General features: G+C 46.5%; 2 protein-coding genes across 10 annotated transcripts in view; one reads left to right on the top strand and one right to left on the bottom strand.

Moving 5' to 3' along the window:
• Window positions 1-26449, bottom strand: part of LOC139755542 (amino acid transporter heavy chain SLC3A2-like) — a 123169-nt gene that overhangs the window by 87409 nt on the left and 9311 nt on the right. The window lies entirely within an intron of this gene.
• Window positions 657-25753, top strand: LOC139755535 (ninjurin-2-like). 7 transcript variants are annotated; one of them, XR_011714119.1, is made up of 4 exons: window positions 658-1080; window positions 13343-13522; window positions 20824-25361; window positions 25478-25753. XR_011714119.1 is itself a non-coding variant. In XM_071673946.1 (4 exons), the coding sequence occupies exons 1-3, from the start codon at window positions 979-981 to the stop codon at window positions 20255-20257; spliced, it is 474 nt and encodes a 157-aa protein (XP_071530047.1). In that variant the 5' UTR covers window positions 658-978; the 3' UTR covers window positions 20258-20269; window positions 20824-20961. The 7 variants fall into 7 exon arrangements, 4 of the variants coding, with proteins under 4 accessions (XP_071530045.1, XP_071530047.1, XP_071530044.1 ...); XR_011714118.1 differs by having other exon boundaries at window positions 20824-25390; XR_011714117.1 differs by having other exon boundaries at window positions 20824-25390; window positions 25449-25753.

Genomic DNA, 26449 nt, shown 5'->3' with positions numbered 1-26449 from the left:
TGGGATGGGAATTGTTTGCAGTGTAGTGTTGATGGCGTTCTTGACGACTGATATGGTCGGAACTTCTAAGACATTTTGTGATAGATGAAGTCCAGGAAGTTAAGGTAGCGGATGACAGAAGAGGTCGTCATATCAAACTGCTGTCTACGGAGCTAACTGTATCTGTGAAAGCCCATTTAAACAAAACTTTCCCAGATTCATCTGGAGGTCCGATGATGGCAGTGGGTCGCAACTCGGGGAGAGGTTATGGGCCTGTTGAATTTACGTACTGGGGAGACATGAAGTCTTCCAGATACATTTTATATTGAGACTGCAACCGTCTATTAACTCCGAACGCCTGTGCTAAATCTTGGTTGTTTACGCTGAAAGCATACATCTTTTCTCACCACCAGGCCAGTAATAAGTTTTGGTTCCTGGGATGTTCTCTTAAAATTAAAAAACGCTAGGATGAAATAACATTTTGTAGTCGTGTCTTTCACTCTGTACGCTCTGAAAATGGATCAAAGTCACCTTGTAATTAAATTTCATTAGTTCTGTCAGAGAGAGAGACAGGGGTGCAGGAAGAGGAGTGGTAATAACAGGAATGAGTGGTGGGAATCGGGCGCGGGTGGCAGCCCTGCACAGCTCACCAGCGCACCTGTGGACGACCACAAGTTTACTCGGGAGCTCATTGGTGGCTGGACCGCCAGAGGCAACACACCGCACTTCTTCCCCTCCCTCTCCCTGCTTGCTCGCTTACCTTGCCTTACCTAACCTTGCGTCACCTTACCTTACCCTCCCGGCACCGTGAGTGACAACCATACCTTACCACCCATCTATATGTGACGACCAGTGATACAAGTGTCAGAATTTGTAAGAGCAGCGGTGAAGACAGTAAGGAACACCCCCGTAACCAAGTGAAGAGACAGAGAGAGCGGCAACAGTAGTAGTGACCCGGCCACCGGGAAGTAGCAGTAGTGGTGCTCCGGTTACTTGTGTATGTCGGACAGATTCTTCACACCAACAAACAAAGTGGACAGTGTTAAGGACCGGGACATGAACGGTACCATGTCTGTGGAACCACAAGTCATGACAGTAGGTGTACGTATTACCAAGACTTTTCATTAGTTTCTTCACTAGTTACTCTTATACGCCTGTTAAGGCACCTGTTCGCTTAAGTGTAAAACTTTATATAAATCACGCTAATGTAAGCCATAATTTGGATTGAATGAAACATATCAAAATCATCGCAGATAAAATACATGATATTACAGAGTCACATGGAAATCAGTAGTTAAACATATCACACTGGAAAATAAATATATTGGCATTTTTAAACGTCAAACACAAAACCCATTCGTTGTATATGACAAAGAACATTCAAATACTGTACAATCATATTTCTTCAAACTTCCTTACTATTATAGTCACCAAAGGCATCACAAAACAGTTGAATATACAACATATAAATATAATTTGTATAAAACCCTGAAAGAAAGGGGTCCCACCACACACGCCGTCATTTAAAGAGGATCCGTCCATTTGGCGGCGACTCTTCCCGCCCGACCGCTGGGTTGTTATGGTAACTCACCCCCTTCCCCGGCCGTGAGGGCCCCCCGAAACACCTGGGCCGCCAGCCACTCAGCTTTCTCCAGTTTACGAACATAAATTCTGGTATGACTAAAGTGTATTCATTGGTTGCTTCATGACATTTTCTGATGTCATTTGTCTCATGTAATTTCAAGCCTTTCATGTCATTCATGCGATACGACCGTCGGCACTTTATTATGATAGAATTAGGATGTGACCTGTTTATAAACGCATTGTTATCTAGCCTTTCACCCGTTTACATACGCATGACCTAAGCTGTGACCAGTTTATTCACGCATCATTTAAGTTTTCACCTGTTTATACAAGCTATACTTAGGCTGTCACCTGTTTATATACGCATCATCCAGGCTTTCACTTGTTCATACACTCTAAGTTGCCAATTATTTATACATGCATTATTTAAGTTGTTATTTGTTTATACACGTATTTTTCTAAACCACCACATGTTCATTTACGCATTGGCTAAGCTGCCACCCGTTCATCTACACATTGGTTAAGCTGCCACCTGTTTATACAAGCAATATATATATATATATATATATATATATATATATATATATATATATATATATATATATATATATATATATGTATATGACATTACTTAAGTCGTCACGGTTTATAAGGAAATATGTAGTTTGTCAACAGTACTGCAATATCTAGGCCACCTTTTAATATACCTATGCTGGCATCAGCATATTCGTATAATTCCTCGAGTCATATATATATATATATATATATATATATATATATATATATATATATATATATATATTTTTTTTTTTTTTTTTTTTTCATACTATCGGCCATTTCCCGCGACAGCGAGGTAGCGTTAAGAACAGAGGACTGGGCCTTTGAGGAAATATCCTCACCTGGCCCTCTTCTCTGTTCCTTCTTTTGGAAAATTAAAAAAAAAAAAAAAAAAAAAAAAACGAGAGGGGAGGATTTCCAGCCCCCCGCTCCCTTCCCTTTTAGTCGCCTTCTACGACACGCAGGGAATACGTGGGAAGTATTCTTTCTCCCCTATCCCCAGGGATAATATATATATATATATATATATATATATATATATATATATATATATATATATATATATATATATATATATGTGTGTGTGTGTGTATGTAATTACACACACGTAGATTCTCGATAGTAAACTATTTATTGTAATAAATCTGAGCCGTCAACACTTCACTGATAATTTTGACAACCAGCAGTTTATTGGAGGACATCTGTAAGTCACGAGGGAGAAACTGTTCAATTGACTTCTAATTTGAGGTAAGTTTAATTTCTTTATATATAAAGTACAGCAACACTTGGATTGTTATCTGGGAAATACTAAGAAAAACACCAATCTCTATAAATATCACATTAAATCTTTATATATATATATATATATATATATATATATATATATATATATATATATATATATATTCTGGGGGCCTTGAAGAATGTGTGGAAGTCGAGAACATTATCTCGGAAAGCAAAAATGGGTATGTTTGAAGGAATAGTGGTTCCAACAATGTTGTGTGGTTGCGAGGCGTGGGCTATGGATAGAGTTGTGCGCAGGAGGATGGATGTGCTGGAAATGAGATGTTTGAGGACAATGTGTGGTGTGAGGTGGTTTGATCGAGTGAGTAACGTAAGGGTAAGAGAGATGTGTGGAAATAAAAAGAGCGTGGTTGAGAGAGCAGAAGAGGGTGTTTTGAAGTGGTTTGGGCACATGGAGAGAATGAGTGAGGAAAGATTGACCAAGAGGATATATGTGTCGGAGGTGGAGGGAACGAGAAGAGGGAGACCAAATTGGAGGTGGAAAGATGGAGTGAAAAAGATTTTGTGTGATCGGGGCCTGAACATGCAGGAGGGTGAAAGGAGGGCAAGGAATAGAGTGAATTGGAGCGATGTGGTATACCGGGGTTGACGTGCTGTCAGTGGATTGAATCAAGGCATGTGAAGCGTCTGGGGTAAACCATGGAAAGCTGTGTAGGTAAGTATATTTGCGTGTGTGGACGTATGTATATACATGCGTATGGGGGGGGGGTGGGCCATTTCTTTCGTCTGTTTCCTTGCGCTACCTCGCAAACGCGGGAGACAGCGACAAAGTATAATAAATAATAAATAAATAAAAAAAAAAAAAAAAATATATATATATATATATATATATATATATATATATATATATATATATATATATTGGTAAAATTAAAAAAAAATGGAGAAACATCCGACTCTGTAATTGTATGAAGGACATGGTGGACGATGCAGATAACAAAAGGTCAACATTACGGATGTGGCAGAAACGTGAGTGAGCGAGGCCTGCCACCATCACTGATCCTTGGGTCTTACATCTCACTAGTGTAGTGATTAATTCTACATTACAGCGGTACGACTCTTCGGTATGATGGTCTGGCCTTTGACCCTTCACATACCGTCGCACTGAAAGGTCGTACGTATGTTGTCATGCTTTACAATTCGTACCGTCAGAATCAAGGAGTGAAGTTGAGACAATGGATAATGTCCCGGGCGTTGTGATGCACGGCGTCAGTCGATAGAACTGACTTCTAGCGCACTAGGGATAATCTTCCTCCATATCCTAACAATACAATAACATGCATTAAAAATGAACGATTATGGCAAAATTCCAGTCGTGCTGTACGGAACAATCAAACCACTTGGTTAAAAGTTACACCAACTGAATTGTACTGAGCCCGGTTAAGACTCAATCACTGTGGGCTGACGTTCCAAATTGGGAGAGTTTTCTCTGCGTTCAAGAAGAGTGAGTCTAGCCCCAGTCGTGAGTCTAGCTCCCATCGTAAGCCTAGTCCATCACAAGTCTAGCTACATCCTGTTGTGAGCCTTACTCTGTCGGTATTTTAGTTCCTGTTTTGAGCTTACGACTAGCACCATCGTTAGGGTATCTCCCATCTTTAAACCAGCCCCGTTGTTTGTCTATCTCCCATCGTGAGCCCAGCCCCCATCGTTTAATCTATCTCCCGTCTTGAGCCTAGCCCTATTTTTAAGTCTATCACCCGTTTTGAGCGTAGCTCCACTTCAGTATATCTCCCCACGAGAGCCCATCGTTGGACTACCTTCCGTCATGAGCTTAGTCTATAGTAAGTCCAGCCTCCCGTCGTGAGCTTAGCCCTATCGTGAGTCTGGCTCCCGTCGCGAGTCTGGCTCCCGTCGCGAGTCTGGCTCCAGTCGTGAGTCTGGCTCCCGTCGTGAGTCTGGCTCCAGTCGTGAGTCTAGCTCCCGTCGTGCACCTAGCCTCATCGTGAGTCTAGCTCCCGTCGTAAGCCTAGCCCCATTGTGAGTCCAGCTCCCGTCGTAAGCCTAGCCCTATTGAGAGTCTAGCTCCCGTCGTGAGCCTAGCCCCATCGTGAGGCTAGCTCCCGTTAACCCATCGTTCCCGTGAGTCATGCATGCACCGGGCGGCACCACCAGTCCGCCACTCGCGGTGACTGGAACCGTTGCACAACACGGCGGGAAACAAGGCCACAAAACGCCACCATTGTTGTGCTTCATTGTCATTCTCAAAGTGATTCCGGGAAATTGCTGGTGTTAAAATATACCATTAACGAAAGATTTTCATAGTTTTTTTTTTTTATCTTCAGAAAATATTTAACTAGAGAATGGGTTTGATGGAGCTTCTTAAACTAGAGATTAATTACTTCTGCCAAAACTGATGAGACTTCAAAAAAGTATAGTCACTACGGTGGGCATTAACGATCAGTCCTGTACGTTTCATCATATCAACACTAAACTACAATTACACCTGTTTCTTCATCCAATTTTCTTAAACCTTACCTGCTGGTTCTTTAGTAGAACAGGTGGACCCAACGAGAATGTGAGGTAACGGGCAAAAATCCCTGGGGCCCGTACCTCTCGGGGTCCGGAATAAGGGAGATGAAATTTAAGATCAGTAAAGACATTGATTGATAACGGAAAACAACACCCCAGCCCCCTCTCCCAGGAGGTCATATGCGAACCCTTCCTCCAGGGCCCACGACAGCTCTTGGCCCTGAGTGCATGTGAGCCTTAAGTGCTGGTTCATTATTGGTCCAGCACCCTCTCTGACCTTACCTGCTGGTTCAACATTGGTTCAGCGTCCCCCACCCCTTACCTGCTGGTACATTATTGGTTCAGCACCCTCTCTCATCTTACTTGCTGGTTCGTTATTGGTTCAATACCGCCTCTCACGTTACCTGCTGGTTTATTGCTGGTTCAACTCCATGACACACTTTACCTGCTAGTTCGTTATTGGCCTTACTCGTGCAGCTCCACCTGGCATTCATCGTCACATAAACCGTTTACGTAATTTCTATTGAGCAGATCACGTACGCGATAAACAACCCCGGCCAGACATCCATGGCACACCCCCGCCATCCTTCATCATTCAAGATGGTTTCCATGACCGTAGTGTTCCCCCTCCGCCTCCCCCAGGGGAAATCATCCCACCCCACCACACCCCCGCTCGCCAGAAACCATACCTCTCTCTCTCTCTCTCTCTCTCTCTCTCTCTCTCTCTCTCTCTCTCTCTCTCTCTCTCTCTCTAGCAACACACGCCTCTCTGCCTCACTGAGCCAGCGACCGCCCTCCCGCCGTCCCCCGGGCCTCACACCTTGCGGGTAGAGTGGACCGTGGAGCGTCGATATTCAAGAGGATAAGTGTATCATATACGTAGAGCGTGCTGGCGGGCCCTGGCTGCCAGCAGCGACATGGCGGCCAGGGCTGTTTGTTAATGAGCTCCCGCTGGGCGGTGGTGGGAACCAAAGGGTGTTGCCGGTACTCATGATGGGATGTACATAGAGTACACGTATTCTGGTCCAAAACAACTTAGTGGTAAGGCAAAGAGTGGAACAACCAAGACTGACGCAAACTGACAATTCCGGAGCCTATGTGGCCGTTACCAAAATACTGAACTCGGAATGGCTGGCTTGCACGCACGTTAGGAATGGGACACAACAGGCTGTTGTAACAAGGGCTTGGCTCTCGTAACAAGGACTTGATTGTTGAACAAATGTCAGGCTGTTGTAACAAGGATCTGGCTGTTGTAACAAGGACCAGGCTGTTATAACAAGGACCAAGCAGTTGTAACAAGGACCAGGCTACTGTAACAAAGACCGGGCAATTGTAACAAGGACCAGGCTGTTTTAACATGGTCCAGGCAGTTGTAATAAGAACCAGACATTTGTAACAAGAACCAGGCTGTTGTAAGGACTAGTCAGTTGTAATAAGGACCAGGCAATTGCAATAAAGACCATGCTATTGTAACAAGAACCAGGCAGTTGTAACAATGGTCAGGTTTTTATAACAAGGACCAATCTGCTGTAACAAGGGTCAGGCTGTTGTAACATGGACCAGGCTAATGTGACATGGGTCAAGCTCTTAAAACAAGGACTAGGCAATTATAACATGGGTTAGACTTGTAACAAGGATCAGGCAATTGTAACAAAGGTTAGGCTGTTGTAACAAGAACCAGGCAGATGTAACAAGGGTCAGGCTGTTGTAATATGTACCAGGATGTTGTAACACGGATCAAGCTGTTGTAACAACGACCAGGCAATTGTAACAAGGGTCAGGCTGTTGTCACAAGGGTCGAGCTGTTGTAACAAGGACCAGGCCATTGTAACAAGGGTTAGGCTGTTGTAACAAGGACCACAGACGGGTTGGAGGAAGGAATAAGGAAATGGGCTGGTCTTGAAAATCTTGTGTATCGTAAACAATATGTGATGCGTCATGAAAAGTGGTGGTCCTCCAGCAAGTGGAAAGTGGAGTCGTGGACTCACATGGTGGTGGAGTCACATGGTGGTGGAGCCAGTGGGAGGTGGAGTCACGTGGTGGTGGAGCCAGTGGGAGGTGGAGTCACATGGTGGTGGAGCCAGTGGGAGGTGGAGTCACATGGTGGTGGAGCCAGTGGGAGGTGGAGTCACATGGTGGTGGAGCCAGTGGGAGGTGGAGTCACATGGTGGTGGAGCCAGTGGGAGGTGGAGTCACATGGTGGTGGAGCCAGTGGGAGGTGGAGTCACATGGTGGTGGAGCCAGTGGGAGGTGGAGTCACATAGTGGTGGAGCCAGTGGGAGGTGGAGTCACACGGAGGACATCATCTATGGTGGTCATCAGGTCACACTACTGATGCTGTGGGTGACACACTTCTGGAGGTGGACATGGTCTCTGACGCGCTGTCAGAGACCCAGTGTCTGCTGGCAAACATCAATAATTTTCAAGTATTATGGATAAGAAAATGTTTAGCAAAAATTTCGTAGTGTAGGTCTGCACAAAACTAGAAACTGCTCCCGAAACTGGGCCACCGCACTTAATGGTGCACACATAAGAGCTAAAAGAGAAGGTCCAAAGGAGCGCAACAAAGATGGCTCCAGAATTTCGAAAGCTTGAGTTACAATGAGAGGTTAGAGAACATACTTTTGCCCTCGGTCACAACCTATAATTTTTTTTTAGACCAGCTTGATGACGTTGACAATAAACGCTTCTTCGAAAGGTGTAGGGATAGAACAGACAAAGAGGCCACAGCAGGACACGAACGAACTCTTTCGAAAAGATGTGAATGTACATAGGTAGTATAAGAGTAGTGGAGGAGTGGAACAAATTAAGTCGTGAGACAGTGAATGTGGACAGCATATACAAAAAGCTTAAAACAATGTGTGACAGATGATACAGGTCAGAAGATGGCACCTTGCACTCACCGTGACCTCGCTTTCCACACGCCAAGAACCTTCGCGCCTCCTCACCCACCCTATGATTCACCTCAGAAACCATGGTTCTGTCCAATGCCACGTACCTAAAGAATTCCATTTCCTCCGGGCTCTCCCGACTCGACACTGAAACCAGACTATTTCGTTCCCGTGCTAAACCCCATAACCTTACTTTGACTCAACTCTCAACTTCCTCCTTTCGCACACATTCGCCCAAAGTCGAGACCAACTTCTGAAGTTTCTCACTCGGGGTTTGCCACTTGAGCCGTGTCATTTGCAGGCGGCATCTGACTCACACTTCCCAGGTGTCACGCTCTCCAGCATCCTGCCGTCCCGCCCCGCCCCGCCCCTGCCTGCATGGACGAACCTAGCAGCCTTGGCGACATCACACACCCCCTTAAAGAAGACCCACCTTCCCCCTGAGCCACTTACCTTACTCCCTCCCTATTCACGAGGATGCATTGCGACTGATCAATACTCCTAACTGCATTTGGAGCCTTTCTTCCCGTCACCCGGGAGAGGAGCCGTAGACTGGTTATAACTGTCGCCCAGGACGTCAGCGATATCAATACTGTCACCCAGGCCGACAGCAGTAGACTGGTTATTACTGTCACCCAGACCAGCAGCAGTAGACTGGTCATTACTGTCACCCAGACCAGCAGCAGTAGACTGGTCATTACTGTCACCCAGACCAGCAGCAGTAGACTGGTCATTACTGTCACCCAGACCAGCAGCAGTAGACTGGTCATTACTGTCACCCAGACCAGCAGCAGTAGACTGGTCATTACTGTCACCCAGACCAGCAGCAGTAGACTGGTCATTACTGTCACCCAGACCAGCAGCAGTAGATTGGTCATTACTGTCACCCAGACCAGCAGCAGTAGCCTGGTCATTAATGTCACCTAAGACTGGTCATGAGACACATCTACTATAACACGACTGTAGAGGCCAGTGTTCAGGAAAATAGGCCCACATACTGATGTGCATAGTTACACTGGGGGAGTCATGGGTGTAGCCTGGGAAGTATACCCACCTCCTGACACTGGGGGGAAGTCATGGGTGTAGCCTGGGAGGTACACCCACACCTCCTAACACTGGGGGGTAGTCATGGGTGTAGCCTGGGAGGTACCCACACCTGACAGTGGGTGGAAGTCATGGGTGTAGCCTGGGAGGTACACCCACACCTCCTGACACTGGGGTGGAAGTCATGGGTGTAGCCTGGGAGGTACACCCACCTCCTGACACTGGGGTGGAAGTCATGGGTGTAGCCTGGGAGGTACCCACACCACCTGACATTCATTGTCAGGTTGGTAAAGGTGAAACACTCAAGGCTAAAATACTGGTCAATAGCTAGCCTAACGGGGGGGCCTTCCTGACCCCTTCCCTCCTCCCTACCACCATGCATCGATCACAAATTCCAGGTGGTCGTCGTCAGCCACAGTAGTCACTGGTCCTTCCAGGTAGCGACGGTAACAGGATGATCCACGTCACTTGGTGAGGCGAGCCAGTGATCCTTGCTCCACACTGTCTGTATGCGGCTCGCGCGTCGTCGTAGTAAGGGGTTGGGAAACTTTCCATTCACAGAGGGAGGCGTAGTTCCAAAGGGTGGGTTGAAGTGAGCCCTCAGTAGCGGGCGTGACGGTGGGTTTGGGCCGGGTGTGACGCCACCTCCAGCACCGATGGTGTGGAGGCGTCACGGTGGCTGCCCGGTGTGACGCCACCGCACACGGAAGCGTCACGTGAAGGCAGCGCACCACCTTTCAACATAAGACGACGATCAACCTTGAACTGTATTCCTAAGACAAAAACGCATCAGTTATGTCTCGCGAGAAATGATCATGCAAAATTGAACTGGATATTTTTTTTTCCCCTTTGAGGAAACGTATAACTGATAAATGTTGATTACACAAGGAAACAATAATTCCTTTTGGGTATTTCGTCTTTGTGGGTCAATACTACACAAGCTAAACCGATGTTCGAGTGATGTAGTAACACTAGTGCTCTTGGCAACATACACAAGACCAGTCTGAATTATTTAATGAGACAATGGGCCACTCCGTAGTGTGTGATGCCTGTGACATCCGTTTTCTTTGGTGTTGACATTCACGCCAACAAAGCCTAGCATTCCTTCCCTCGTGAACCAGCGAACACAACCTATTACTTAATGCCAAGCTTTTATCGCATGGGTCCATCGATTCAAATAACCAAACCATTACGCTACATACCTCCCCTCATAACTTGGTAATTAACCTTGGTGGCCAGTGAGTCTCATTTTCAAGAAAGAGTTTTTCTTGGTTCGCCAGCAGGAAAGGAAGAGAAAAGAAAAAGGGTCGTGAGGAGCAAGGCCATCACAGCCCCAAGAATTACTGTAATACAACTTGCCTGGATGGTGGCTATCGTTCGTCCCTCTTAATGATACTCAAAGTATAAAACATACTGTCCAATCACACCGAACTGGCTCAGTGATGGCATGTCGGTGTGTGGTTCAGTCTCGTGTGAGTATGGATGGTATCATTGCTGTACACAATGTGAGCGCACGATCATCCTAAACACAGGAAGGCTGGCGTGTGCAGCAGCGAAAGCTTGTGTAGCCTCAGTTTCCCTTCTGCACACTTGAAGGCGTTCGAGGTTTTTCAGCTGACGGTTATGAAATAACGTGGACGACCTTAGTTACCGTAGTAGCTGATAACTCGCTCACCAACCTGGAACTGGAGTGGGAGGCTGCCTTATGTGAACACCGTAATGTACAAACATGCAGAGGCTACACGCACGACTTGCCCACACCCCCACAAGCTGATGCAAGAAGAGAAAATAACAGTTCATTAGTCGTGTGAGTGAGGCGTACAGAGCGAGCAAGAGCAGCTGTAGGTGGTGTATGTGGAGAGAGAGTCGCGGCCAGGACGGCTGTAGCTTGGCAACATGGACAATGCCGCACCTATACACCATAACGACCGAGGCCAGACGGTGTGTGTGTGTGTGTAGCTGGTGAGGACGCTAGTGGTAACATCACACACCACATCATAACCTTGCTATACCTCTTACTTCCCACAGTAGCATTATATACGTAACAACTTCATGTGCATCATAAGACACAGTAACACCTCGTGTCACCTGGTGCTGGTGGTGATGATGAAGCACCAGTTGTCGTGGTGTTGTTATATAGCGCTAGGGACAATAGTAGCCGTGTGAGCCGCCATGATAAAGACGTAGTTATGTGTCCATTGTTCCGGTGGTGGTGGTGGTAACCTTGACGTTGATGGTACAGTAAGGCTGCGTCACAAGCCAACCCACTCCCCATGGCCCTCTCTCTCTCTCACGCTACCACCCATTACCTCTCTGCTCTGCTGGATGCCATGTCTACATATCCTGAACACACACACGCATAGACACACACATATACACACGCACACACACACACGCATAGACACACACATATACACACGCACACACACGTTCACTGGAGAAGATAAATCAGAGAGTAAATGGATGATTGGGTGACGACTACCTGCGAGGATGAAACTACTTAAGTGAGGGACAAAACATGGTCAAGGGAAGGACAGCAAGCGTAACAAAGTTCTCAGACGAACAAGAAGGAAGGCTTGGTGGTGCCTCTGAGCTGTGCCACAAAGCACTGCAAACTTTGCCATGTAGGAAGGCTGATAAAGACGCTTGGATTTTTGAGCATGAATACGAGGGAGATTCGCACGATGGAGAGAGGATCACGCTAGTGGAGGGGAACAAAGGACGCATGTTGGAGGAGCCCTTCTCGAAATGGATTGGAGTCAAGCTGTGGTGCATCACACCTGTGAGACCACGGCTCGCTCGTCTTGATCCGGGGATATGGCGGACCAAGACGACTGGACTCTCGCCTGAATATGTTCGCCGATGATGCCGCTGGGGTTTCACGAGGGGAGGCGACACTGAGGAGGACTGCATCAACTCGCACAATGTAACGTAAACAAACTCCAAACCCGGGTAATGCAGAGTACTACAAGGCTTCCATATGAATATCATCCAGCAGGAAACATAGCTGCAGGAATCTGTATGTGTGTGTGGGAGGAACTTGAGAATCAATATTTTCACCCAACATGTAACCAGCAGAGGTATCAAGGAGGATACACACTGTCTGCTGGCATATATGTTAAGCCAGGTAGAATATGCTTCTCAAGTTTGCTCGCCACGCTCAAAGAAGCGCGAAGAACTAGTAGAGCGAATCCAGGAGAGGGTAACAAACATGAAACAAGAATTAGGTGAGCTGAGTTACAGTGCGAGGTCAGGAACCATATCTCTGTCCGGTTGAACAAGACTTCAAAAAACCAGGAGCTTAGGGATGAAGCTTGGGGCACATGTAAGCAGCACTACAGCCAGCCAGCCGCCAGCAAGGAATAAGTAAAGGAACTGAATTAAATTAAATGAAAGCAGACCAATGTAATGATGTCATCAGTGAACATACCAGGAAATTAAAGACATTTGTTCGTAAAGATGTAAAGAAGTACTTGTATAAAAGTATTATAGTGCAATGAAATAACCAAGCCATAAAACCGTAAATATAAATTAGAACAAAAAAATAATAAAGTATGAAAAAAAATATATCGAGTCTCACAAGTATTGAACACCTTCCCCTTACAGTACGAATAGATGATTACACAGTTTCTCTCTCACATATCTATTTGTTTGTGTGCATATATATCATCATTATACTTAATCGCTGTTTCCCGCGTCAGCGAGGTAGCACCAGGAAATAGACGAAGAATGGCCCATCCACTCATATACGCATATATGTACATAAATGCCCAAACATGCACATATACATACACATACACAGACATGTGCATATATACACTTGAACATATTCATACTTGCTTGCCTTCATCCATTCCTGTCCCTACCCCGCCACACAAGAAATAGCGGGATGTATGTAGCTATGCATTATGAAGTGACTTGTAGCAGCCTAGCCTCACCGGGTGATCCCATGACTCCTTTATATATATATTATAAGGAAGCGGTAGATGAGGCAGGTGACCATTGTGTTGCAGGGCGGCAAGACCCTGGATGCCAACCGGTATGCGACGAAGAAGACGGTGGCGCAGGGCATGCTGGACGTGGCCCTCCTCACGGCTAACGCCTCCCAGCTCAAGTACGTCCTCCAGGTCGGGCAGGAGCACCAGTTCTACACCATCATGTTGGTCCTGATCATCACCTCCCTCGTCCTCCAGGTGAGTGACTATCCTCACGTCCCTTCCCACACTGGTGGTCACCAGAGACCTACATCCCCTGCCACTGGTGGTCACCAGAGACCTACATCCCCTGCCACTGGTGGTCACCAGAGACCTACATCCCCGGCCACTGGTGGTCACCAGAGACCTACATCCCCTGCCACTGGTGGTCACCAGAGACCTACATCCCCTGCCACTGGTGGTCACCAGAGACCTACATCCCCTGCCACTGGTGGTCACCAGAGACCTACATCCCCTGCCACTGGTGGTCACCAGAGACCTACATCCCCGGCCACTGGTGGTCACCAGAAACCTACATCCCCTGCCACTGGTGGTCACCAGAGACCTACATCCCCTGCCACTGGTGGTCACCAGAGACCTACATCCCCTGCCACTGGTGGTCACCAGAGACCTACATCCCCGGCCACTGGTGGTCACCAGAAACCTACATCCCCTGCCACTGGTGGTCACCAGAGACCTACATCCCCTGCCACTGGTGGTCACCAGAGACCTACATCCCCTGCCACTGGTGGTCACCAACCACTGTACTTTGTTCCCTACCGCTGATGAAGGGTGGCTGGTCCTCTGATGTTCAACCCCTCACTACTGTCTGTATATATATGGCATATCTGTAAACTTTAATCTTTCTGAGGAATTTCATGTCTCAAACTCTTACTCTCCCTCCAAAACATAGGGGATTCTTACAATAAGTTATGTCTCAGTATTTCACAATGTCTCTTTTGTGTGTGTATTTTGTCCCTAATTCGACCTCTAAACTCCAGCTCCCTTCCTCTCCTCGTAGCCCAGGTGTGTACAGTTGTACGTCCACAGTCGGACATTCTCATCACCAAACACTGCTCCTGTGGTGTCACGGCTCTTCCATCCTCCTGCCTTATTTGACGTCTCCATTTTTTTTTTTCTAGTCCTTTAAATGTAATTTTCTACAGTCATTCTCTTCTTGGTCACCTTTGCTAAATAGCCTACTAACTCTCTCCTCGTCTCAAAGTTCCTGAATCTACTTCAGTAACTAATTCCACACGTAAAAAAAAAAAAATCAGAAATTAGGCACAGATCTGTCAACCGTCTTAACCTAGCGCCAACCTCTGGTCTGTTACTTCCTACATCGCTCCTCCGTCAGCCGCTTTGTCTCTGGTATCAAATGCCTGTTTCTGCCGACGTACACGGGACGTGTCACGTAATGAGAGTGGGTGAGGTCTTGACAGTTATTTTGAACACGTGAAGAAGGTGTGGAAGAAGGTTGGTGGATGTACGTAGCTTACGTTGATGAGCCTGGCATGTGGCTGGGCCAGACCACTAGGCGGTATGTCCTGAGCTCAACACTCCGCAGTTGTAGCTTCGCATCTAACCTGCCATATACTTCCCTGCTTCTTGCCTCTCGAGCAGTACATATCATTAATCTCTGTACGGCTTCGCGTGATCATCTGCTGTGTCATTCTGTGTCAGGTCTGTTCCACTGCCGTGTTTCTGTTCACCAGTCCAGGAATTGGCTTCTGTTTCTCACCTCCTCTTATCGATTATAATCTCAGGTGCCTGTGTTATGGGCCTTTCCTTACACTGATGTGTATCAAGCACCTCCAGAGAAGACCCTTCTGAAACCTTTCCTCTGTTGCTGGACAATGATTGTCTTTCCATCCTCCGGTCCACTCCTTCCCAATACCTACCACCAAACCTTTCTGTCAGTGTTCAGTTTCCTTAATTTGCTCTTCCGTCTGATTAAACTTTTCAGGATCCTGATTTGAGTCCTTAAGTAGTTTTCTCAACATCTCGACCGACAGCTGTAACTCCCGACTGTTTTTCTATATCCCCCCCCCCCCCCCGATGGTTCCAGAAGACTCCTTCGTTGTAAGACCCACACAAGACCTGCCACCTGACCTCCTGCCAACACCATTCATGGTGCTGGCTTACCCGTGTCTTATTCTATTTGTCATTTGAAATTCTTGTCCAGCTTTGCTCTAGGCTTACGTACTGTAACTAAAGTAATTCTCATTTTTCTCTATCAATTTACAGGTGATATAAGTCGTGTTTGTTTGTGTGTGTGTGTGTGTGTGTGTGTGTGTGTGTGTGTGTGTGTGTGTGTGTGTCATTACTCATATATAGAGTACGAGGTTGGAGGTGTGGTCCCATCTCTCAAACTGTCCTCAGTGTCACGCATCCTTTTTTTAACATTATCTACCGTGTCAAAACTCACACTCTCATCACTGACCTTCTTATACCAGTCACCCACATCTTGACCAAACCTAAAAGCATTTCTTTAAATCTGTACTGACGGTATTTTCTCGCCACGGGGGTCTGACTGCTCATTCTCTGTGTCTTTCAAAAAAACACCTTTCCACCTTCGACATTGTCACACTGGCGAAGACACCTTGAAGTTTCAGCTCCAGTGTTACCATGAGTAGAGCTCATCAACGTGTAACTTCTCCCTGTAACTCGACTCTCGTATTTCATACTTGCCCTCCTCGAGAGACCTTCTCTCGTAGGTCTTCATCTTATCCTTCAAGTAAGCTGACCCAACTTAACGTGGATACTCACTCGTAGGTTAGTGAACATCTTTTCCCCGTACAGTTGTACAGGTGTGATTTCAATATAAACCATACGATAGTTTTTCTCCTTATCAGTTGTCCTGCTGTGGTGGTCTGGTGATAGGCTGGCTATCTGTATCACTCTCTGCTCCCGACTGTTCATGACAGCCACTGAACCTGGGCCCTTGTTGTTTCTGCCCTTCTCCTTGCATCATCCCCTACCAAAATATTAATAATTGTATACATATATAAGTAATAATAATGAGTAGAAGTAGTAATAGTAGCAGTAGTAGTAAAGTAGAGAGTCACTCTTAGCTGTGTATTAGCCTGGTAAACTACCAAAGTTCCTGGAGTGAAAAAACCTCTGTTGACTTAATACAGTAGATGAGCAAGTCAGTTTATAGTGAGGTTTCTGTGCGGCCATACCTAAGTTAGTGTCATGCCCGGTACACGGGAGGTGCAGGGGTTTGTCTCAGTATAATAAGACCCGAGGTATCCGTACAGCTGATGGTTGGTGTGCTCTCCCTCTCCCTCTCCATGATGAGGGACTGTCGCCTCCATCTCGAGACCTACCACAGATCGGCCAACATCATCGGCTATATTAATCTCGGCTCTGTCTTCGTCATCACGGCCCTCAACGTTATCATCAACGGATTTGGATTGATACCTAGCAGTGTGCAGGCCCTTAGATCCACCTCCATCTAGTGGGATACACGAACGACTCGATCTAGAACTATTACATGGGTCCATACCTTCGCCACAACACTAGTGATACTAACACAAGTCACTGCAACACTAGTAACACTGACGCAAGCCGCCACAACACTTGTAACACTAACACGTCACCACAACACTTGTAACACTACAACACTAGTGACACTAACACCAGCCACCACAACAAATAATCTCCAGCCACTTCTCCTACTCAACCTTTCCTCTTCTTCTCCGAACTGATCATTATGTTGTCAACTCTCAAGTTGATGAAGCCCATCATGGTGGCCCCTTGTGTTTCTGCACCTCAGCTGTGGATGATTCAGCCAGTGATCCTCCAACCCGTTGAGCCTGTGTCACCTCCTATATTCTCCCCACGTCGGGTCTTGCAGGTAGTCGTCTCCCAGCGCCAGGTGGACTGTGGCTCAGATGGCATACCTCCTCCGGTTCTAATGGTGTGAAACTCTGAGCTTGCACCAGTCCTTGCTCACCTCTCTAAAAATTCAGACTTTCCTCTCTGCATGGAAATACGTGTCTTTGAAGCTCTCCAAGACTCACTTTCCCAGACGCTTGGAATCCCATTTCTTCTTTCAGGTCACCAGTCTGGGGTTCGCAGTGCTAGGTGTACTGGTGATCGTCTGTGTGATTCACCTGTGGTCCTCCTACCTCAGGGATTTTGATGAAACTTAATCCTTCACATCTGCAGAGTATTTGATGGTGTGGCACAAGCCGTTGCTTTCACACCTTCCTTTCCTTAGGTTTCACTGCATCTCTCTCTCTCTTCCCTGAGGCACAGTTTCCTGTGCGACTGTTCCAGTGGTCGTCCATGAGGCCACTTCCCCCCCACCTACCCCAGCATTCAGTAGTGGTGTTCCTCAGGGGTTTGTCCCACCGCCTACTCTCTTTAGTCTCTCAGTTCAATAATCTTCTCTCGTCCAGTTCTAACCCTAGTTACTCTTCTGCTGATGATGAATCCACTCGACATATTTCTACTCACTCATTCGTTCTTCTTCTCGTAATGATCACATTCCTTTCTCATTTTGGACCTGTGCAGCACTTAGCAGTGGGGAAGCAAGCAGTAGCCTCGTCAAATGTAATAGAGCTAAAACGCAATTTCTCCCCATCTCTCTCTCTCTCTCTCTCTCTCTCTCTCTCTCTCTCTCTCTCTGAGAATCACGTATTTCCATCTTTTCAGTTCCAAAACACCATAACTCAAACCATACTGAGCATGACCATGTCCTCCACTCTATCTTGGAAACCCCACATAATCAACGTCAAAAAGTCTGCTTCCCCATGAGCTGGGAGCGTTGTGTGGGTGCTGCAGTAAATATCTACCGTGGGAGCAGTTACTTCTTATCTACGGGGGTTTGATTCACCCAAGTATGGAACCCTGTACACAGATCTGGGGTGGTTCATCATCCCACACGTATCTGACAACCACAGTGGCATCAAAGGCCTCTGTCTCACTCCTGACATCATCTCTGATAACCTTCCCTTGCCCTACGTGATGATGGTCACTGCTGTGTCCTCACCCCACGAGGTGTGGACCCGGGGCACGGTGTTGGCTGCTGTGTCCCACAGTTTCTGTGTGGACGCCAGCCGCTCGGGGATGGCCCGTTAGGGTACTCCCCCTTCCCTCGAACAGCTAAGTTGTGGCATTTTTCTTGCCACCTATGTCTTGCTGTCTTCACACACCATTTCTTCCTGCGTAAGTCAGGTCTACTGAGCCCTGACGAATTCCTTGTCATTTTATCCTCTTCTTCCCCCCAAGATGGACGTGATAGCGGCATTTTTTTTTTTTTTTTTTTTTTTTGCCCGCGTCGCGTCGGCCACCATACGTTAACAGTAACACAAGTACTGCAACAATACTAACATTATTACGAGTTAACACATAACTGCTACACTGGTAACACTGACACAAGTCAATACAACACTGGTAACACTGACACAAGTCAATACAACACTGGTAACACTGACACATGCCAATACAACACTGGTAACACTGACACAAGTCAATACAACACTTGTAACACCTGACACAAGTCAATACAACACTGGTAACACTGACACATGCCAATACAACACTGGTAACACTGACACATGCCAATACAACACTGGTAACACTGACACAAGTCAATACAACACTTGTAAAACTGACACAAGTCAATACAACACTAGTAACACTGACACAAGTCAATACAACATTGGTAACAATGACAAGTCAATGCAACACTAGTAACACTGACAGGTCAATACAACACTAGTAACGCTGACACAATCAATACAACACTGGTAACACTGACAGGTCAGTACAACACTAGTAACACTGACACAAGTCAATACAACACTAGTAACACTGATACAAGTCAATACAACACTAGTAATACTGACACAGGTCAGTACAATACTAGCAACACTGACACAGGTCAATACAACACTAGTAACACTGACACAGGTTAATGTAACATTGACACAGGTCAATACAACACTAGTAACACTGACATAGGTTAATGTAACACACTGACACAGGCCAGTACAACAATAGTGACACTGACACAGGTCACTACAACACTGGTAACACAGGTCATCACTGATCACCGTATGATATATTTTGCCAGAGGAGAATAAATCTTTGAGAGAAATAGAAGCTCTACCATCTATATAATTGTATTATCTAATAGTGTATTTACTATCCTGTGATAATATATTAATACTCTGTCTTGCTAATAATACGTAGAGATTGTCTATACAAATATCGAATACATGCACCTCTGGCCCTTGCACAGGTAATATCTTGAATTTTGTAAATATGACGTGACGTGGTTAGGTTTCATTACGGAATGACGAACTTACTGTCCTCTGAGCCATATTGGGAGAACAGAGTGCGACACAAAACTCTCTTTACCTGAAACATTTTGCATCACTGGGATACTCCAACAACTACTTAAATGGTAACGAGTGCACAAATTTTTTTTTTTTTTGTCTGCTGTATGGAAATAAAGCATCCAAGTGAGTTAGCCAGATGTGAGGTGAGGAGGGAGATGTACATGGCTCGTGTGAGATGTAACAGGCTCATGTGAGGGAGAGATGGAACAGGCTCATATGAGGAGAAGAGAGACTTGTATATGGCTTATGTGAGGAGAGGAGAGTGATGTAAAAAGGCTCATGTGAGGAGAGGAGTGAGGTAGTCATGTGAGGGTTGGGCGGGCAGCCTGGTGGTAGGCGCCTGACCTGATGTTACCTGACGGAGACGTGTGATGGTACAGGTTTGTGATGCATACATCTGTCGTAGGGGCTGATGGTCGTCCTGCTGGGACCCCTGGCAGCACTAAATATCAGTAAGCTGAGTCAGCAGTACCGAGCCGTTGTGATCAATCACCTGGTTATGGGGTTCAGCATGCTAGTCATGGCAGGTGACACCATTAAGATGGGGCTCGACAATGGCTTTCTTCTGCGAAGAAACTCGACTACCCTCATCCCTTGAGGCACCACGGAAGTAAGATCTGCGTGCCATCCTCGCGTCCCATTCCAAAATACAAAGAGGAAAACACAAGACTCAAAAATTTTGAGAAGGTCAGATGGACTTGCTTCATGGGAGAACTTGCTCATGCCCAGGTAGTATTTAAGGATGATTACTTCCACAGCCAGTGAGTCAGTCAGTGAGTCAGACATGATGAGTAATATCATTACGTCTGGTACGTGTGATGGACTAGAGGGAGGGTTTGTTGTGACCGGTCGTGAGGTAGTGTTATCATCCTTGTGTTTTGGAATATTGTCAGCGACGCCCATTAGGCCTTATGACAGCATATGTCGCTCAAGGCAGATGAGGCTGCGCCCCTGGGGCAGCAACCCGCCACGACCCCCCAGGGACTGGCCAAGTCTGCCTTGAGTGACAAGATCCTCCCTCACACACCTTTAACCTCTGCTTAATAGATGAGGTGTCGCGAGCACGTGTGAATACTGAAATGTTGATTAAGACTGATATTAAGCTTTTCTCCCACATGAGATGGTGATGGACGTGTGGAGTAACTTGAGGCTCTGTTGTTTTAGGTGGTAGTGGGCGTCCTCTTCATGATTATCGGCGGTATGGACATTAACGACCCCAAACAACAAAGAGCCGCCAACATTTTGAACAACGTCATCCTTATCTTCGTCTTCATCATCTCCGTGGATAATGTTGTCCTTTCTGGCTTCGGTATCGAGAACATGAACCTCAACCCTCCCGGAGTCCCCATCAAAACCGACAACCCTTAACGCTTCCAAAAGTTCCCACTGCCACCCCACCCTTCCTCCCCAGGTGCTCCGTACCACTGCCCATCATCGATGGTCCCCCCATACCTACCTGTACCTGGTCCCCATACCGACCTATATAATTGGCCCCCCCTCCACCCACACATACCTGGCCCCCGTTCCCACCAGCAACCAAAACTGACACCAAACAGCTCTCATATTTGGCTTCCAAAAGAACCCAAGCCTGCCCCCCTCTCCCCCACCACCAGACCCCACCACTCTTCGTACCAGGGCCCACCACCCTCAAAACTTGACCCCACTACCCTCTATCACTTTGACCAACCAGCCTCACACCTGGCTTACACCATCCTCCGCACCTGACACACACCATCTGCCACACCTGGCCCACATCATCCTCCACACCTGGCCCACACCATCCTCCACACCTGACCCACATCATCCTCCACACCTGGCCCACACCATCCTCCACACCTGACCCACACCATCCTCGACACCTGGCCCACATCATCCTCCACACCTGACCCACACCATCCTCCACACCTGGTCCACACCATCCTCCACACCTGGCCCACACCATCCTCCACACCTGGCCCACATCATCCTCCACACCTAGCCCACACCATCCTCCACACCTGGCCCACATCATCCTCCACACCTGGCCCACACCATCCTCCACAACTGACCCACACCATCCTCCACACCTGGCCCACATCATCCTCCACACCTGACCCACACCATCCTCCACACCTGGCCCACACCATCCTCTACACCTGGCCCACACCATCCTCCACACCTGGCCCACACCATCCTCCACACCTGGCCCACATCATCCTCCACACCTGACCCACACCATCCTCCACACCTGGCCCACATCATCCTCCACACCTGACCTACACCATCCTCCACACCTGGCCCACATCATCCTCCACACCTGACCTACACCATCCTCCACACCTGGCCCACATCATCCTCCACACCTGGCCCACATCATCCTCCACACCTGGCCCACATCATCCTCCACACCTGGCCCACATCATCATCCACACCTGGCCCACATCATCCTCCACACCTGGCCCACATCCTCTCCACATCTGACCCACATCATCCTCCACACCTCACCCACATCATCCTCCACACCTCACCCACATCATCCTTCACACCTGACCCACATCATCCTCCACACCTCACCCACATCATTCTCCACACCTGACCCACATCCTCCTCCACACGTGACGCTCAGTACTTCAGAGCCAAAAGCCTTGGCTGCCGTAAGGACGGCCTGGTGGGTAGGAGGAGTGAGTGGTGGGCCAGAGTTCGTGCTGCTGGTCTGGGTCCAGCTTCATCTTCCCTCGCCTTTATATAATGCCATCCATCACCAGCGTTAATATAAAAGCAACTGATCAAATAATATACTTAAATCAGTCAATGAAATCTCAGACAAAAAAACTGAACTGCCAATTCAATTCACCAAGAGTAATGATCACAGTGGAATCACCCTTAACTTTTCCTGCCGATTAACATAAGAAACAAGATCATTCATAAGGCAACACTCTTGAGATGCTCCTAAAAGACGAAACCTTGTATTCTGACCCTTTCCCTTGCACCAGATAGTTCCACGGCGACACACTGCCAAACTACTGATAATATTAACCCAGTTAAACTGTGTAGAGCACAAGATGTGTGGGCCTATAGTGGAGGGTGGAGAGCCCATCCTAGTAGTAGTGTGGTCGGTTATATATAGTGAGGCGTCTACCTCGACCGACCGTTGTTCTTGCCACCTCCTGACACGTATACCCTGACCGACTTACTGTTCCATTGTAGTCATTTTATATTTTTTCTAACAACGTGTTTAGTGACAGGAATAGCTAACTCAGTACAGTATATCTGGACGAGGAATAGCTGTTTTAGAATTGTGTAATATGTGTATAATAATATAAAAGATTAAATAAAATAAAAAAAAAGAGGACCCTCACTAAAACATGCTTCCTAAAGTTGGCAGTTAGATGGCTTGTTGACCTGAGCAAAGCACGTTTGAGTCAGGTGAGGTCAGGTACCTGGGAGTGGGGGGAAAGCCTACTCATCACCCCCAACACAGCCTCAGCTTCTGCTGGGGTTGGGGGGAAAGGCAGCCTGCCCACTACTCTCCACATAGCCTCACCTCCTACAATTACAATACAACCGTTGAAACAATGTAGTCATACATCACTCCTCGGCTCTGACTGTCATCACAACATCTGGGTCCAGCTGCATATTGAGACATTTGATATATGACCTTTATATTTACCACAGTCAATTTAGTTCTTATAACTTTATAGATGTAATCCCAATCCATACATTAGTATAGTTCATGAATTATATGCATATTCATTTCTTGTTTATTTGTATGCGTGTGTGTGTGGTGTCCATGCACATCAGCTTGACAGACATGTTTATATAAAACAACAACAACAGAGGTCAATGATTTTTCTCGAACACTTTTCTACATTGTCAACAATAAAACATAACTTGGTGGGAGCAAGACAAAAACTTATGCTACTTTAATAGCCAACATTAATCTCAAGCAAGACAAAGGTATAAATACTTTTGCCTTAGCATCTGGACTGCCTTTTCTTCCCAGTATGAAGAGACTTTATCTTGTATGTACACTGATGTTCACGTGTGTGTCTGTGTGTGTGTATAAAGGTGGCAAGTTAATTCATACAGTGCCTTTGTTGTTGCCATACAATATTCTTGCTCCTGGGTCATAGCTATGTAGAGCTTCATCGGGTATAAGTATATAGTCCCGTTGATATTAATAGTTTTAACTTATTAGTTCCTTGGATTTATTATGAAATTTGAATTGCCTGACAATCATGATGTAAAAAAAAGAGATATCTGTGGATGTTATTTTCCCCCCCAAGATGTTCCCTGTGCAGGTGTGAGTGACGAGCATCATGTGCCTCTGTTGTATACTGCAGCACTGGTTGACAGCCCTACACTGTACAGTATTTGACAGCCCTACATTGTACTGTGGTTGACAGCCCTACACTGTACTGCGGTTGACAGCCCTACACTGTACTGCGGTTGACAGCCCTACATTGTACTGTGGTTGACAGCCCTACACTGTACTGCGGTTGACAGCCCTGCATTGTACTGTGGTTGACAGCCCTATACTGTACTGCGGTCGACAGCCCTACATTGTACTGTGTTGACAGCCCTACACTGTACAGTGGTTGACAGCCCTACATTGTACTGTGGTTGACAGCCATACAGTGTACTGCGGTTGACAGCCCTACATTCTACTGTGGTTGACAGCCCTACACTGTACTGTGGTTGACAGCCCTACATCGTACTATGGTTTACAGCCCTACACTGTACAGTGGTTGACAGCCCTACATTGTACTGTGGTTGACAGCCCTACACTGTACTGTGGTTGACAGCCTTACACTGAACTGTGGTTGAGAGCCCTACACTGTACTAAGGTCGACAGCCGCATACTGTGCTACTGGACATTCCTAGTAAACCACATGCGATACTAGTATGGGTCTGGCACCAACCTGCTGTGACTGGCCACTCTGGCTCGCCCTAGGAAACAGTCTAGGGCCCATCACTCCAGGATTGCTACAAAGGCCAGAGTGTCAGCAGCAACCCTGCCTTATTGTATGCACTAACTTGGCCTGTGACACTTCTCTTATGTTTCATATCAAGGGTGAAATCTTACACCATCATTCAATGTTGTTCAAAATCAAAAGCTGCTAATTTTCTTCATCATTTCAAACAGTTCCAGCTCTAGCAGTCCTACTTAGATATAATATTATCCCGTGCATGTTTAAAATACAGCTTTCAAGAAAATGTAAAGTATACAACTTGATTTTGAGGAAAAGTTAAGAAGTTCAAAATTGCAAACACATTCTTGATCATTTGTTGAGGAAGGTGTTAGAGAAGGAACTGGCTGGGATGGGGGTTTGTGGAAGATCATAGGTAGGGTGTTAGACAGTGTGTTAGGGAAGGTGTTAGGAAAGTTATAACGGGAGGGTTAGAGAAGGTGTAAGGGAGGTTGTTAGGTGGAGTGTGATAGATGTTAGGGAGGTCACGAATACAATGCCCAACTCCCGCTGGAGTAGTGTGCCATGTATACTGTCTCATAATCACAAGTCTAGCAGTGAGGGCTCATCCCCAACCACCTTACAATGTGTATTAATCACAAGGAAATAACTTCCATCATCGTTAGGTCAATACTTTAAGTCCTTGACGAAAGCTATAGTGACGAAGTGGGCAAGACTGTACCAGAGTCCTACCGGTGTAAGGCTGGCCAGGCCCGGGCTGCAGGTGTAAGGCTGGTCAGGCCCGGGCTGCAGGTGTAAGGCTGGTCAGGCCCGGGCTGCAGGTGTAAGGCTGGTCATGCCCGGGCTGCAGGTGTAAGGCTGGTCAGGCCCGGGCTGCAGGTGTAAGGCTGGTCAGGCCCGGGCTGCAGGTGTAAGACAGTTGGCCTGACACGCTCACTCGCACCACTATTCTCTCTTAAGTTAAGCTATTTAAAATCTTTCATTAACATTTCCTTATATACTTTATAGAGAAAATGTACTGTGATACACTGACTCTGAGTACAACACTGAATGGTTCTGTACAATCACGTTTGTAATTAGCAATAACAGAGGTTTTTAGGATACAATGGATGTGGATGAACACACATGTGGTCTCTTATTCACTATATGTAAGATCTACCATAAGAATAAAGAAACTGGAATAATCTGTCTTTTAATATATCCCAGTACTCGAGTGTCATTGCTAGACCCCACTACATTTCCTCTGACAAGTTCTGTCAAGAACAGCTCAGTAAAACAAATAGTAAAATAATCAAAATAATCTGAGCAAATTATGGGATGACATTCTAAACGACTTTATTTACAAAAAGAAAAAGAAAAAACATCCCTCTAAAGATATACTGACTGAAAGATGTTTTGAATCAAGAAGAGTGACGGCTCGTGCACAGACGCAGTCATCAATCTCACCACTTAAAAGTTTACTAACCACTGCGGCATAAAATGAACTTCTCTACTGACCACGTCAAGGCCACTCGGTGTCGTAGAACAGATAGAACACCATCACTCACCACATCAAGACCACCATTCATCACCATGGCACACATGGTACTCTGAAGATCAAGGCTAATATCATCACAAAGGACATGTACAATGCATGGTCACTCATAACTATGCCAAACATAGAACACGGAAGACCATCTTTACCGTGCTACATGAGGGCCTCCCACACTCATCACAGTAGTGTCTCTTTACCACAGTGTCAGTGGCACACCTCCTACAACACCAACACTACCCATATGAGTATAGATAAGCCACACTGACCCCAGGCAGGGACATACCGCTCTCTTGATCGAAGCAACCACACTAATTCATAAGCGCCTTCATCATTCTCGCTCACACAT

This window comes from Panulirus ornatus, chromosome 19 (assembly GCF_036320965.1).
Source record: "Panulirus ornatus isolate Po-2019 chromosome 19, ASM3632096v1, whole genome shotgun sequence".
NCBI lineage: Eukaryota > Metazoa > Arthropoda > Malacostraca > Decapoda > Palinuridae > Panulirus > Panulirus ornatus.
Note: the sequence above shows the minus strand (reverse complement) of the source record. Positions and strands in the feature narration are given on the sequence as shown.